This window comes from Caloenas nicobarica, chromosome 5, assembly GCF_036013445.1.
Source record: "Caloenas nicobarica isolate bCalNic1 chromosome 5, bCalNic1.hap1, whole genome shotgun sequence".
In the NCBI taxonomy this organism is placed as follows: Eukaryota; Metazoa; Chordata; class Aves; order Columbiformes; family Columbidae; genus Caloenas; species Caloenas nicobarica.
Window position 1 is genome coordinate 52,541,098 of NC_088249.1, and position 15,180 is coordinate 52,556,277.

Below are 15,180 nucleotides of genomic sequence, written 5' to 3' on the forward strand. Positions count from 1 at the left end.
CACATCTGTGGAACTGAAGCATCTGAAATATAAGTGCCTGTTAACTGAACAGAGAGTCTGTCTTTCCCTTGCAGATAGGTACTGAGGTGCTCAACCAGAAGGACACAACGTAGGAGTGTTTTGCTGAACAAGAATGTATTGGAAATGAGAAAGCAATCGGGTTTCCAACCTTCTGTCTCATTAAAAACCAGAAAAGTGCTTTGAAATTTTCTTTGAGATCTGAAGATCTGCCCAGGACAGGGGAAAATATTTTTGAGGTCTTTTTAGAGCTCCTCTTTCGAAGTTGAAGTTAAAGATGTTTAGCATACCTGGAGGTGGGCCATTAGCTTTACTGCCTCGGTTTTCCCCACTTTGTGCTAGCAATAACAGTACAGAGCTACTGCAGTGTCCTACTGTGTAGGTACACAGTCCTTTGGATATAAGATTCACTAATTACTACTACTTATTCTATAAGTATATCCAAACTATTGCATAAAAATAAGGAGCTTTTTTTACTAGTTTCTTTCGTCAATACTTCCCTTATATTTCTTATTATCTCGAGCCTGTTTGACATCCTCCATAAGGCTCGATTTCGAAAACTCTTTATGATGATGTTGCTAGACGGATGTCCCGTGATTTTTGTGGATACATAAATGCTTCATACTTTTGGTATCATTGATTCACTTAGAAGGAAAGAATCCCTCTCCTCTTGCCAACTTGTGTCTTATTTTTAAGTGGAAATGGAGGACAGTCATATCTGGTCAAAGAGAGAATGTTTCCTGAAGGTGGGGCTACAGCAGATGAAGTTAAATTCTTGAACAATCTAGAGTATTCAGTTAATAGGACAGGGGGATTTTATCTTCTTTAGTAGCTCCTGATAAAAGTTACGTTTAGAGACAAGGCCCTAAACTTCACTTTCCTGTCTTCATCCAAGGAGAGAAAAACTGTGCTCCCTTGTTCATCTACTGTTTCTCTGTTAGTTTAGAGGAAAGGGTTAAAAAACGAAATATCTGACCTTTGTAATATTTTTTAGAAGAAAACGGCTGTATCCTGAGGCTGTGCTGGGCCAAAGACTGTAGATTTTGGATGCTGTCCTAACTTGAAAATTTCCATATGTTTTAAGTCTTGTCTCATTTATCTACACCAAGAGTCAACCACAAATTTTAATTGCTTGGCTATAGCCCTCTGGATGCCAGATCAATGTGTGAGTGTTGTGCACATCTGGGCATGTGCTCAGTCCTGCAAGGCCAGCTGGGCTGCCCTTGGGGAGCAATGAGCAGGCAGAGGGGCTTCATGGCCCAAATCTACACCTAGAGCTAAAGATTCTCAGGAAGAGCTGACTTCCAGTGGTTTGGGTGTTTTAAATAAGCCAAATATTTTTGCAAGTTGTTAATAGCAATAACAAAAGCTCTGAACCAAGGCCATTGTTCTCAGCTCTCTCTTCTCAAGTAGGAGCCATGTCCAGTCTCTGCTTCTTGCCATCTCCTCCAGCCGCATCCATCATGGTCCTCATTTCTGTCTTGACTAGCAGCATTTTAGGTCATCTCTTTCTGACTTTTTTTGCCCTCAGGCCTTTCTGAATCCTCTCCTCTTCTAAAACAAGCACAGCCCCAAAAGCTTTCCAGCTTTTGAGGTCTTGTACTCTATAACCATCCATGGCCAAGCGTATTTCAGTCTCCCGTAACTTAATTCCTCCATTTGCCTGTGTCTTACCAACCTCCTTGTTAGAAGGAGTTATATATTCATCTTACCTTGCTTCCTTTAATCAAGCAGAAAGTTATGGCCAGATAATTTTATGAAGGTGACATATAAAAACCAAATCAACTTGTATGTTTGTAGCTTTTGATTTCTATTTATTTCTCATAATCTTTAAGATCTTAAAGGAATTGCTGTCTTATATAAGCACAGCATCTGTTGTTGCCACTTGTGTCTTTGTAGGTCTTGCTAAATAGACCTCCTGGACCTGAAGTTTTGCCTGCTGCTGATCTGCAGCATTTATACACATAGGGATTATGTATATGAGTTGTGCATAATTGGCTGGAAATAGTCAAAGATAGCTGTGAAGGTTTCTGTTCTATCGTGTAACATCTTCTTCAGCTACTGCTGTTCCTGAAGGCTGTCTCTTCATTTTCATATGAGGAAAAATGGCAGTATCATGAAAGAGGCAGTTATAAAAAAATGCTGCCAGTATTCTGCATTTGGTAACATATGTGCTGTATTTTATATTATATTTTTTATTCAATCACAAGTTACTGAAGTGGCTTTCTCATATCAGTTTTTCAGGTTTTGACCTGTCAGAACATGTCTCTTACTATTGTCAGTTTCAAATAGAATTCAAGGGAGACATCTTATCTGAAAAATGGCATTATGGTTGTAACCTACACTCTTTTAAGAATCCTGAAAATCCACATGAAAGAAATGGAGCTGAGTGAATAGTTAACCAGAGATGTTGAATTTCCGGAAGCTTTGAGGAAGCTTTTAGAAAAACATTTTTTTCTTCGGGGAAAAAGACACTTGGAAAGGAAAAATAGTTCTCTGCAGTATAGTTACTTGATTATCAAAATTGGTTTCCTCATTCTAATGGAAAGAAAGAAAGCATAAATCAACCCTGTCATTTCTTCCATTTCCTATAGCTTGAGCATCTGGTACCCTGAAGTTTGTTCTGCACAGTCAGGACAAAATTATTCAAACAAACAAAATTACTTTAAAATGCCACGAGTGTTACAGTCAGTAATCAAATGGCCACATACTGGTGTTACCGGTTTGTTTTACTTCCCAGCATAATTAAGAAAAATGTGTGACAAAACTGAGTTTCTATACGGTGCATTAGGAATTTACTATGCCGGGCCAAACCCTTTTTAATAGCAGTTCACTGATGTCAAGGTAACTTCTGGAGAATCGGAACCAGCAACTGGCTTATAAATCCTGGTTATTCCTGAGCTCTGACCTTGACTCAATGGCTCAGAAGTTTCTTCCCATTCCCAGGTCATCACCCTCTGTTGAAAGCACAGGCAGCGCACCCTGATTAATGGTGAATTATCAGCAGCCATTTAAGGGTTACTACTACTGCTGCTAAGAGGTTTTTTTACACTTTTGAAAAGTGTAGGAGAAATATTTTACTATAAAAATGCAGAGTAAGATGAGACCAGCAACAGCGTCAGTTTACTGAAAAAACAGAAAATTCTTAGTATCTCAAAGCGAAGAAGAGATTGGCATTGATAGCTTTATGCAAGAGAGCTGATTTTAGGACACAGTGTGTAGCAAAACCCTTTCTTTCCAAAGATGCTTTTTGTCTCAAAGTTATCCATTTTAGTTGTCGGTTAAGACAGTGGTTACAGTGTTCATGTAATATTTTCATTGACTAGAAAGTGACTTGTCACATGTAACCCTCAAATCCTGTTAATTTTGTTACTCAGAAGCTCAGCCTTTATATTTTTCTAGTGATGAGTAATCTTACACTAGAGGAGCGTGTTTTCTCACTGGCTCCACTTCCTCTATCCTTCCTCCAGACACCGCACACATACTCCCTTCTTTGGCCAACTCTCAAGAGAAAGTACAGACAGTCTGGAGAACAAATCTTCCTTCATGCAGATTACATTCTCCTATAAACACCTCAGGAATGGGTATATAACCTCCAGCGAGACTGCTGCCTGATTTCTGGCAACAAAATAAACAATTTGAAGCCAGAAGCTCTGATTAGGGGATTTGCAAGGATCTGGGATCTTGGGTACTGTAAATGGAAGGAAGACTCATTCCATAATTTTTGAAGAGTCATGTACCTGAAGAAAGAAACTTTATTTAATAATGATGAAATTATTAGTCTCTCCTGCCACTATTATAGGCATAGAGAAACGTTCAAAGTAAATCCTCTGTGAAGATTCTCACACCTATCCCTGAGCTCCTCTGGAAAGCCACTCCTAACATCGTATATGTTGCTGTCCACAGGGCCCTCAAAACTAAACCAGTAATTTTCAGAAATATTGAGATACCAAAATGTGTAGGAACTTGGCAAGAAGCAGAGCCAGGGAAGCAGCTTTCCGAAGCTTCCTCAAAGATTCTCAAGAATGCTACTTAAACAGGATGGATCCCACTGAAGAAAAACACGATTTATAACCACACCTTCATTTGCAGAACACACTCACTGTTTTCTGAAGTACTGCTGATACCAATACCTTCCTTCATATCGTTGCTGTTAACAGGTATCATAAGTTCTGGAGTATTTTTTGCCTCTTATGTTTTCTTCAACTGAGTCATTAGGGTGCCTGACAGTGATTTTGTTAACAGAAAGGACATTTTTGTACATTTTTCTGAAATATAAAGCTAGCTCATTACCGAGTATAGTATTGGATAGTGAATGCATTAGGGACTCTATACAACACCGCTTATAAGGATGCACAGATGAAGAAAGCATCATTTTCTTTCCCTAGAAGTTTGCTACACTGCAGAACAATAGGGTCCTCCTTATTAAGAGGCTACCAGCAGTGACAAATATATGACAATCTCCCCAGTCAGCTTCAGTTATTTTGAAAAAGTGCCTTAAAGAGTTGGTTCCCTTTGAGCTAAAAAGCTGTACCCCCAGGAATGAACGCTACTCAAGATAAGTCAGGGTAGCAGGCTTGAGAGTCTAATGTTGGAAAAGTAGTTGAAATTTTCATTTATCACATTTTAGTTCAGCCAAGCGTAGCTTGCGTTCTGGTTTTCCTCTTCTCCTTTAGCAGCTTCCTGCTCAGCTTTCTATACTAAGAACAAGCACAGTCCCGCTGAACGCACCAAGTGAGCACTGTGCTGAGAAAAAAAATCTCTTGATTAAGCGCAAATTATTTGTTTAATCAGTCAACCATGTTAAGAACATAGGTGGTTATAAACCACCATTCTGTCCAAAGGGACTATGATTTTTACCCCTAATATTTACTTTTGAAATCTCTGAGAATGAGAAAGAAGGCGGATGAGACAGCTTTAATCAACAGCATTAATCAACCTTGATCCCTCCAGATCATGGAACAGCGCTTGGCATAACTTGTTAGTAATTTGTGGTCTTTGTGGCCTAAATGATGCCAAACTCCTGATTTTGTCCTTTGGCTTCCCCAGTATCCTGAATATCCATGGCTGAAAATAGCGTTCCCCTCAGCTCTGTAATTCCGCCTGTCCTTGCCCCTTCGCAGTAAATCCCTAGGTAAGTTTGGGGAGTGGGTCTCCAGAATGCTGCTCTTTAGTTCTCCATTTCAGGGGTGCACAAAGGAGGCTCTCCTCCAGATGTCCCTGGAGCCACCTGGGCTTCTTTGGGTTTTTTGTTTCTAAAAGCAAGGAAATAAATTTATTGTTACAGTTCATGTTCTGAATCATACCGTGAGTTTGCTATGAACGCTTAAAATTACAGGTCATTTAAAATTCATGTAATATGAAGATCTGGAGAATTTTAATAGATAAATTGCTCATTTTGTTGTTCTTTCCTCTTGTCACAAGAACAGTCTCTGTCTTGTTCACTAGCACATCCTGCATTGCCTTTGTTACCTATATAGAAGCTGGCATGTCATTCTATATCCTGTTGTAGGGGACTGCTTCTCCTGAAAATGTGACCTGAGAGGATCCTGTGGTTGATAGGAACTGCGTCATCACCACTAGTCAATTGTGTGGGGGGTCAGAGTACTCAGGTGCCTCTGTGAGTTCTTGAGGGGTAGCAAAAATCTGTTCTGTAACATAGCTACGTTTGTTCCTGATGTGCCGCTTAAAATTTGTGCTCTAATCTTCCAGTCTCTGTGAAGTACTGTTTGGTTTGTTGGCTTTTTTTCAGTGCACTGCATGGATGGGACTGTTTTATTAATTTCCAAGAGCTAGGTTCAAAACTTGTTTAAATCTGCTTCTCTCCATCTGTGCTTGATCTATGTTCCTTGGATCTTTTTGATAAAAACCTTATCTTGGAGGATGGAAAAATCTTGTTTTCATACAATATTTCAGTAAGACTTAGGAGTAACGGTGGTGTGTAATTTCTGAAGAGTTTCAAACACTGCTTCCTCTCCCCAACAACTGTAAAATACGAAGGAAATTATTTGCATATAAAGAATTCGATCATCCAAACATCATGCCTCTGATGAAACATAAATCAGCTAGAAAGAGCTTACTTCGTTTTTCCTAAAAGAAACAAATCAGTCTGAGTTATTTTTCTACATAATTAACACTGTTTGCTGTTTTAAGTAGAGGGATCAGAGTTGTCCAAAGCAGTTAAGATTATAGCAACATCAGCAGTTTTTCTGTTTGCTTTACTTTTATTCATTCTGGCATCATAGCTAATTTCTAATCAAGTAAATGTGTTTGAAAGTATAATTCAGGGGAGATGATGCACTCCTCCATGCTAAGTGCATAAAGCTGGTTTAATAAAATGGGTGAGATTTTTCTAGTGGGTATGATTATCTCTGCAGCAAACAAGTGAACAGTCTATTTCAGGATGTGTGTTTGGATGACGACGAGCAGATTGGGAATGTTAATAAGCAAGGCTGTTCACCAATAAGCCTCTTACTCTTGTACATCAGAGGCCTGGGATGACAGTAGAAGTCGCCTTCTGGTGGCTTTTAATTCTCTCTTTCAAATGTCTCACACTTCAGGTAGAAGACTTTGGCAGAACCAAGGATGGGGGACCATCATCCCATTGCCATCTCATTTGCCAATGTCATCTTTTCCGATACAGCCCCAAGAAGCATGAGCAGAGCAATGTACAGAAATCCAGGCTGCTCCTTCTGTTGTAATATCCCAATAATATTTTACTACTTGGGATTTACAATTCAGTCCAAAATTGATCCAGAGCCTGCTGAAGTCACTGGAAGTCTGCGATTGCCAAAAACTACCACTGACTTTAGCGTGTCTTGGAACAAGCCCTTCACAGGCGCAGGACTCCCTGAGAAATGCCTTGCTTTGTTGAGAAGCAAAACTCATTAAACAACAATTAAACACGACCAGCTATCTGGACCTCTCTCAACAAAAGCTTTGTGGCTTTAGAGGCCTACCCCAATAAGCAGGAACATCGAAGATGAAGGTCTTTACTTTTAACTCATATGACTCAGCTCAATAGTAATTAGCTTCTGCCTCTGCTTCTATGGGCCTCCTGCACTCCACAGCTGCAGCAGCCAAACCTCGTTCCCTAGAAGAAATTAGACAATTATCTCTGGGAATTTATTTCCCAGCAAGAATATTCACATCTCACTTCTCTCCAGTATTTCATCACCAAGATGCACAGCTGTTGAAGGGCTATCCAGATCTCAGTCCAATCTACTGTCATGTCCAATAGCTCCTCACTGCAAGAGTTTCATAAATGCACATTTTCCAGATATATCTTCAGTCTGTGTTTCCTCTGGTAATCCCTGCCTGGAATCACAAATTAAGAAATATATATATAAAAATCCCCTTGTTAGTTTATAATAACTAGCAAAAAGACATTTATTGTTAGAGGAAAAGTTGTCCTTCGGGCTCTGAAGATAGCTGTTTGTCTGCAGATTTCCACTACAGTCCTTCCAGCACAGCTGTCTCAGAAAGCAAGTGATACCTGGGCAGTGGGGATGGAGGAATGAGATATTTTTCAGGCTTCACTATATCTGATTTGTACTGTCACGCTTGGAGCATCATGAGTTTGCCATCTGTGATGGGCAGCACTTGGGCAAAGCGTGCCGTTTTTGAAGGGAGAGAACAAATAGTAAGGAAATGAAAACCTGATGATCTGCTCAGTTTTCCATCTACATTTTCTTCGAGCAATCTTGAACTTATGTGTTCTTCAGCTTCCTCATTTGAAGAATCTCATCTTTCAACAGCCATTTCCATCCAGAATTACTAGTGTTTCATGTACCATGTAGGGTGCTTTGCCTAATGTTTTCAAAACCAGCTGCAAAGTATAAATCTCTGGCACCTCATATTTTTAAATCACTGTATCTGCTTCCCTACCAGTTGTACAAAGTGTTTGAAAAAACCAGCATTTTCTCTACGGTGGAAAAACATTTTAGTCTCTGCTGAAATCCTCCAGGTTTGTTGATGTTCTGCTCAACCTTACTGTCTTTTACTATCCTGTGTGATACTTGGATGATAGCCAGGCACATATAAATTGCTCCCACTCATGCTCTCTCTGGCGGTTTTATGTGCCTTTCACTACTTTCTAGCAGATATTTTAGGCAGAAATTTATTTGTACCACGGTTTTTTTGCACTTACTTTCTTTTCCCTTTTTAAAACCTATTACATCTTTTTGCCTAGAATTTACTTAGCATTTTGGGATGTCTGTAGTCGGAGACTACAAGGGCAAAATCATGACTTTCTCGTTAGGCTTGCAGAAGGGAGCACGAGGCCATAAGACGGACTCGCTGCCCAATTTCAATGCTTGCCATGCCAAGGGGCAGAGAGTGGGCATGACTTTGAAGCAGGAAGAGCCCATCTTCCCCTCAGGATGTCTGGCTCAGTACATTGGAGGCAGCACAGAGAGGAGGCTTCCCATGCCAGATAAAAGGGGTGGCACAGATTACTTCTTGGTTGGAAGATGCAAGAAACCAGAGACTGAATCTGTGCTGCTCCTAGAAACATTTTGTTCTTGATTTTCCTGTGAGTACCATAAATGTGCACCAAATAGAGTCTAAATTTTGGACAAATCCATAACCTAGCTTCTATTGAGTATCCCGATTTTTCATTATATTTTCTTCCTAAGGCTAGAAGAAAGAGCAGAAAAATGGGAAATAAATAAATAAATAAATGAGCTTCTATCTAAAGGCAGAAGAAAATGAGCATTATGGATTCAAGTTGAACCTTCCCCTTCAGCCCCCCAGTTGAAAAGTCAACTTTCACCCATCTTAGAAGAGTTTCTGGCTTGCTGTGAATCCTGTCATTCAACTGGTAATTCTAGCAAACACTGTGCCATTAGGGGGGCATAAAACTGAATCATGATCCACTCCCAGCCCTTGCCACAGACCCCAGCTGCTCTACACTCACATTGACAAAAATATCTGTGGAGTATTTTGTAGCCTGAGCTGGTAATTGGACCCAAATGTAACAAAGAGCATCAGTCAGTCCTAGCTTAGAGTTGATTAGATCACTGCAAATAGACCAGATCTTTACTAGAACATATTGATGTTATTAAGGCGTATAAGCATGTTAGAAGTTTATCATGTTTTCAAAATATATGGACATAATAATAACAAAACCCTACAGAAACTCAGTTCTGGGACCTAGTTCTCTGCTCCAGCACTTCTCTTTAAAAGCCCATTTGTCATTCATTCATCCAGGTATAAAATGAGTGTCAAAGCGCATCCCAGAGGTGAGTATTAACAGACCTGTCCTCACCCAACTTGCGTTAAATTTCTAATGCCCTATTTGATGAGCTGGGAATCTGTGGTGTCTTCATAAAGGTTGTCGTGATCCTAATTAAGAAAACTGTCATTGTAATAGTGCGTTTTTATCACCCTGTTTGTTACAATTTTCTCACGTGCTGCTATTAAATAAACCTCTTTGTCTTTTTGTAGGTTACACAAATGGATCAGAAGCTGAACCTCATTACAGATATGCTGCATCATCTGATTTCTCATCAGCAGGGGGATCAAGGGAACAACAGATCATCTCAGAGAGGCCACAACGTCAATTCGGATCTTTTCCTCCCTAATAACACCCTGCCAACCTATGAGCAACTCACAGTGCCAAGAAGAAATGAGGATGATATCTCCTGATGTGGTATAAGTTTGGGTTGGGTTCTTCCCACCTTTCTCCTTTAAATGAGACTGAATGTTGAGAACTTGGAAGGAACTAAGTTCATCAGCCATCCAAGAAAACATGCAACCATTGTATCTATACCACTAGTCTCAAATATGTTCTTCTAAAGCCACTCCGACTAGCCAAAGGATTGCCAGGCTGCCTTCTACCAGGCAAAACTTACCAAAGTTCCATGTTGATTTTGTTCATGAACAAATGATCACAACTCGTTATTTCTCAGAAAGACCAAAACAATTTAAAGACAGGCAAAATGGCAAGGATTTAGAGCTCCTTCAATAATAATAATAGTAATAATAATATTCTAATAATACTTGAACTTGGATGGAAAAAGTGCATTCTGTTTATGAATCTGCAGATAGCAATATATTTCTACTACTAAGGTTTTTAAAACAAACTAGGATAACTTATGTTGGTTTTATTGTATAAACATACACTAACATTCTAGAAAATGACAAACCACATACTGAATGATTTTCTGTTTTATTTTAACGTCGCTACATAAACAGTTATCAGATAATGACCAGGGTTTTTAAATCTGTTTTTCTTCAGGGAGGAACTAATCCTTAATCTGGAACAATACTATTTATAGTGGAAAGTGCTACAGATTTTTTAAGATATCAGTTTTTCATGGGGAGACAATGAAGTTATTACATAGAAAAAAATATCCTGCTTTCTAGAAAATTGTTGCCAAAGAATTTATATATAAGTAGAAAACACAGTGGTCTGAATGTACTTGTCCTGAAATAGCTTTTTAAAAAAAGGTGGCCCACTACTTCTTAAATCTACTGGTTTGCCAAGAATAGTACAAGAGGCTGAAGTGACTGGACTTGCTGGTCAAGTGCTTGAGCTGACCACTGCCTGAGCATCCATAATCCTCACAGGAATCGAGGCGCCAGTTCAGGAAAGCATCTCTCCTCTAGACAGCACATATGACAATTTGAATAGTTTAATGCAGAGGTGTCAAACTCATTTTCACCAGGGACTAATTACATTTATAAAGTCCTAAAATTACATTCGGCCCTTTGAAGGCAACCGCGAGGCTGATGTGGTCCCTGGTGAAAATGAGTTTGACATCCCTGGTTTAATGGATAACATCTTGAGGAATTCAGCTCCCTACAGGGGTCATTTGGTATTGAGAAGTGCCGGCTCTAAGTTAGAGGACTGAGGGCCTCAGCTACAAGTGTCGGAGCTGAGCCATGTTACCCCACATGACACTCGCGATAGAGCCAGCAGCATCTGGCTCAGTGTGATTTTTCAGATACACAACATGAGCAGGATTTGGGCTTTGATTACTAAGGTTGAAATTCAGCCCTTGCAGATAGTCAGCACCTGTATCATACCAGCCCTGCTGTGAACGTGGAACAGAGTGTCAGGAAAAGCTGTTTAGTCCAGCGCGGTGGTGGTGGTGGTGGTGGTGGTGGCAGCCCACACTGCTGGCAAAAGAGGGAGATGTAGACAGATGTAGACAGATTTATCAGCCCTTGCACTTTGAGCATCACACCCACCCAGTGCACCCCATTCCCCTCACTGCAGAGCCTGTACCCCACTGCGGACCCTTTCCCTCTCCTGGAAAACTGATGCCCTAAAGCCTCGTAACTTTGCACAGCATTTAATATCACCAGCCTTTAACATCTTTGAGCAGTCTGAAATACTGATGTGTAATGAGGTGAGATTGCAGAGAACCTTCTCAGAGTGCTGCTCATATTCCGGGCTTTCTTTTCAACATTTCATCTCTTTCACCTGGACTGCAGAGAAAAGTATACTATATTTAACTTTACAGATTACGTTACAATTATCCAGCCTTGCTGCTGTACAGTGGATAAATGTTAAGGATGTAGAAATTTACAGGCGTAAACAGGAATTGTATCTGGGCATTATGTTTTATAGAAATCAAAATTCTTGCCATGATTTTGAACATTTTTTAAATGAGATTCAGTATGTAATTTCAGGTTATCAAACAGCCTGTTAATTTCCTAATAAAATACAGGACAAGAGAGCCATGTCTTTTAGTTATTCTAAAATCCAGACACTTAATACACACAAGAAAGCTGTTGGCTTTGCTTTTCTTTTTTCTCTTAGCTCGCTCTACAGCGTACAGGTGCCGTATTTGCAATGTGGCACTGGAAACCTTCTGCTGATTCTTTACTAGAGAAGTAAAAGAAAAACAGGACTTAATCAGCTGGGGTGGCCTTAGGGAGAAAGGTGTGTGTTGTAGCCCTTGCTGAAAGCAGCCAGGTCTGTGCTTTACCCTGTTTATTCCCAAGACCATACTTACATTTTGTGTTTGGCAGCTAATCTCAGTGATAACAGTCTGGCACAGCAAGCATTTCATGCTCAAGATAATTTCCATTTCTCGATGTGTCAGCTGGTCTATATCCATCCAAAAATCACTGTTACCAGAATCCTGGGAATAACCGTATTTTACAGATTCTCAAGGCTGGTGGCAAGTTGCCGTCACGTTGGTGATTCCCTACCTGCGTCCAGCTGATCCTTTCTGAAATACAACCAGCTCTGAGACATGGTACTTAAAGCTGGATAATCCACCTCATCCTAAGAAAAGGAAGATGATGCATTTTCCCAGCTAAAGAGGGACATCGTAAAATGAGCCATCCAAACTTGTCGTGCAGCTGCCTGGAGCTAGCTGCCCCAAGTCCTCGCTGGAGACAGTCTGACCTCTCTGTTTGGAGGACCAGACTGGATTTGTCTTGCCTGCTGGGGCTTCATACCTCAACGACTTCTCCTGGAAGTAGGTACCTCAGCACCTCTCCTTCACAGAGTGCTGTGGAACAGCAGCAGCAGGAAGATGAGCTGAAGAGTTCAGTGCTGGACCAGCCTGGAGTAACCAGCATGCAGCTGAGTATGTGTTTCTGCTGAAACCTTATCTGCTGGTGTCTGCTGTTCATCCGAACTGTCCAGAGCAGGTTTTTAGAAAAGAGTAGAAAATATTTGTTAATAGCTTAAGCAGGGAGCAAAGGAAACTGCAAGGTAGACAAAGCCTTGACTTTATAGTTTTCTACCTTGTTTTTAAAAACTGTGTTCAAATAAAGGCATCTGAGGCTGCAGAAGGGAGTCTCAGAGCAGCTCAAGAGCAGTTTCGCGTTTCAAGACTGGTGTACGATGACCCTGGACCTCCATCCCTGCCTAAATAAATAAAGGTCGGCTAAAAAAAAAATAGTCATCTAAAAAAATATGAGCTGTCTTAGCTTCCCCAGCCTACTGGGTGCTATGCCAGATATGGAAGGTAGGAAGCCAGTGAATAGGAGAGGAGGAGAAACGTGGGGCCACCCAGCTGAAGGTGGTGATGAAGGTTCACCCTGTCTCAGTCCACAGCAGAGGCAGATGACCATGCAAGTTTGTAAAAAGAGAGATTAATGGGAGGAAAGGGGGAGGATGTGTGAAAGAGAGGAGGTTTGGGAGATGAGCAAAAGCATGGGCTCCTGGTTAGGGGGCTGTGTTGGAATTCAAGAGACAGAAGCACCATGCCTGGCATCAGCATTAATATCACAGTGTGACCTTAGGGCGAGTCATTTCACCTTTTCAGCCACATCTCTTGCGCCCCCTCTTCTGCTCAACCCACTTGTTTGTTTAGACCACAAATTCCTCAGGACAGGGATGACCCCTTTCTATATATTTGCTCGGTGCCTAGTATGGAGAGACCTGCACTCTGGAGACCTGAGGTACCACTATCATGTAAATAATTACTCAGGAAGTCAAAGCCACCCTGGATCCCTGCCATGTGCAAAGTCTTTATTATTCTGAGCCCAAAGAGTTTCAGAGTTGGAATTGCCTGCTACCAAACTGACAATGAGAGGATGTTGGGTTTTAGATCCCCTTTGGCATAGCATCTTACAAAAGAAGACCAGAAGTCCAGCCATCGCTCATTTTCACAGTTGTATTTTAAAGCAGGTTCATTTCAAATAATGCAATATGCCAGCACTATGCTTGAATACTAGCTGAGGCCAGAATCTTTGGATGTTAGCAGATTAAATAGCCATTTTACTGCAGCAAGTTAAGAGCTGTTGTTGCTAGCAGACACCTCTGGGCTGATTTATCACCCATCAGTTCTGAGGAAGGTGGAAATATTCCAGGGCACTGAGCTGAAAAGGTCTGAGCAGGAAACAAATTGCTTCTTGAAATATAAAAAAGTAAAGACAGGAAGAATTTCTTTTCTGGGAGTTTAAAGGAGAAAAGGTAAAAGTTGTTTTCAGCTAATCCTCCTGTACCCTGCTGAGATGGGAATTACTGTTCTCATTTTACTGATGGGGTGGTGGTTTGGGAAGAGGAGGGGCATTGAGAAGAAAAGGAAAAAGGTTAAAGGTCTGATGCAATTCCCATTTATGTCATGCTCCTGTGAAAAAGGACTTGTTTGCTTCATTTATGCACAGGAGTTGGGCTATTGCCGGCGGTGGGACTACTCAGTCCACACGGGTCAATGTAAACCTTTGCAAGTCCAAATGTGTAGGAAAGACTCCTTTTCATGGCCTGTCAGTGGAAGCTGGGCTCAGTTGTGTATGCAGCGTTGCTTTCCTCATGGTCAGAGCCATGCAAATTCACAAGTTTCTGTTTCGCATTTCTGTTTTCAAATCATGGATTTATAACACTCCTGCATGCCGCTCACATTATCAAGCCACAAAAATTAGAGGTGTTTCCACTTCTGTGATGTGAATTTCATTACGTACCACACTTGAACACATGCAATGCAAAGTTTCGGCTTTTTAAAGGCCCTCCAATTTCATTTAAAATAGCTTGTATAAGGTTTTGCATCATGGGCTTCCTGAGCAGCGTCAGCTGTGATGAAGGTGCATGACAGGCAGCGAGTTGTTGGACCAGCGCGATGTGGAGATGACATTTAGCTACATCCCAAGAAGGATTCGCTCACATGCAATGACCAAAAGTTGTTGAGTTAAAATCAAAAACAGCAAGTAATTCTCTGAACACTGTTTGTTTGGGGTTTTTTCTCTCTTGTCTGTGGGCTGGATTTGATGTCTAAGGAGTGCAAATTTCAGCTGAAGCGCTTTTTTTGTGGTTGTGAGGTAGAGCATGTTCGTTTTCTGTGTCATTCCCCTGGTGCCCAACGAGATGCGCATTCACACTCAGCCTTCCTTTGGTAAGGACGTTGATACCAGACCCTGCACTCTCCTATCTCAGCGCCTACTTTCACAAAACTTATGAGAACTTAATTATTTCATAGACCTCTACCCTTCTGTCAAGTTGAGCTGAACAAGGCCGACGGGTTCAAAAGTTTCTAGGGGGAGGCAAAACAAACACAGCGTGAGTGCATGAACCTGGTTTCCACAGGAGCTAGGCTAGAAGTCCTCTCTCCTCCCGCAAACCCAGAGGTCTGGAAGAGATGTAATCCCTCGTTTTGGAGCAGAAGACAACCTCTTACTCCTGGGGTGAGGAGGAGACTTGCAGAAGACATGTTCGTGGGAGCTGGTGGCTCCTTCAAGGCTTGGTGCACCTTGCCTTTT

General features: G+C 41.1%; 1 protein-coding gene across 3 annotated transcripts in view; it reads left to right on the forward strand.

Moving 5' to 3' along the window:
* KCNQ1 (potassium voltage-gated channel subfamily Q member 1) overlaps positions 1-11,688 on the forward strand; it is a 355,093-nt gene extending 343,405 nt beyond the window's left edge. For 2 of the 3 annotated variants that reach the window (XM_065637046.1, XM_065637047.1), the window contains one exon: positions 9,466-11,688. In XM_065637046.1, coding sequence (XP_065493118.1) covers positions 9,466-9,666 — 201 coding nt within the window. In that variant the 3' untranslated portion in view covers positions 9,667-11,688. Of the gene's footprint in view, positions 1-5,067; positions 5,153-9,465 lie in introns of all 3 variants that reach the window. The other variant, XM_065637048.1, reaches the window with a different exon arrangement.
* The last annotated feature ends 3,492 nt before the right edge of the window (positions 11,689-15,180 follow it).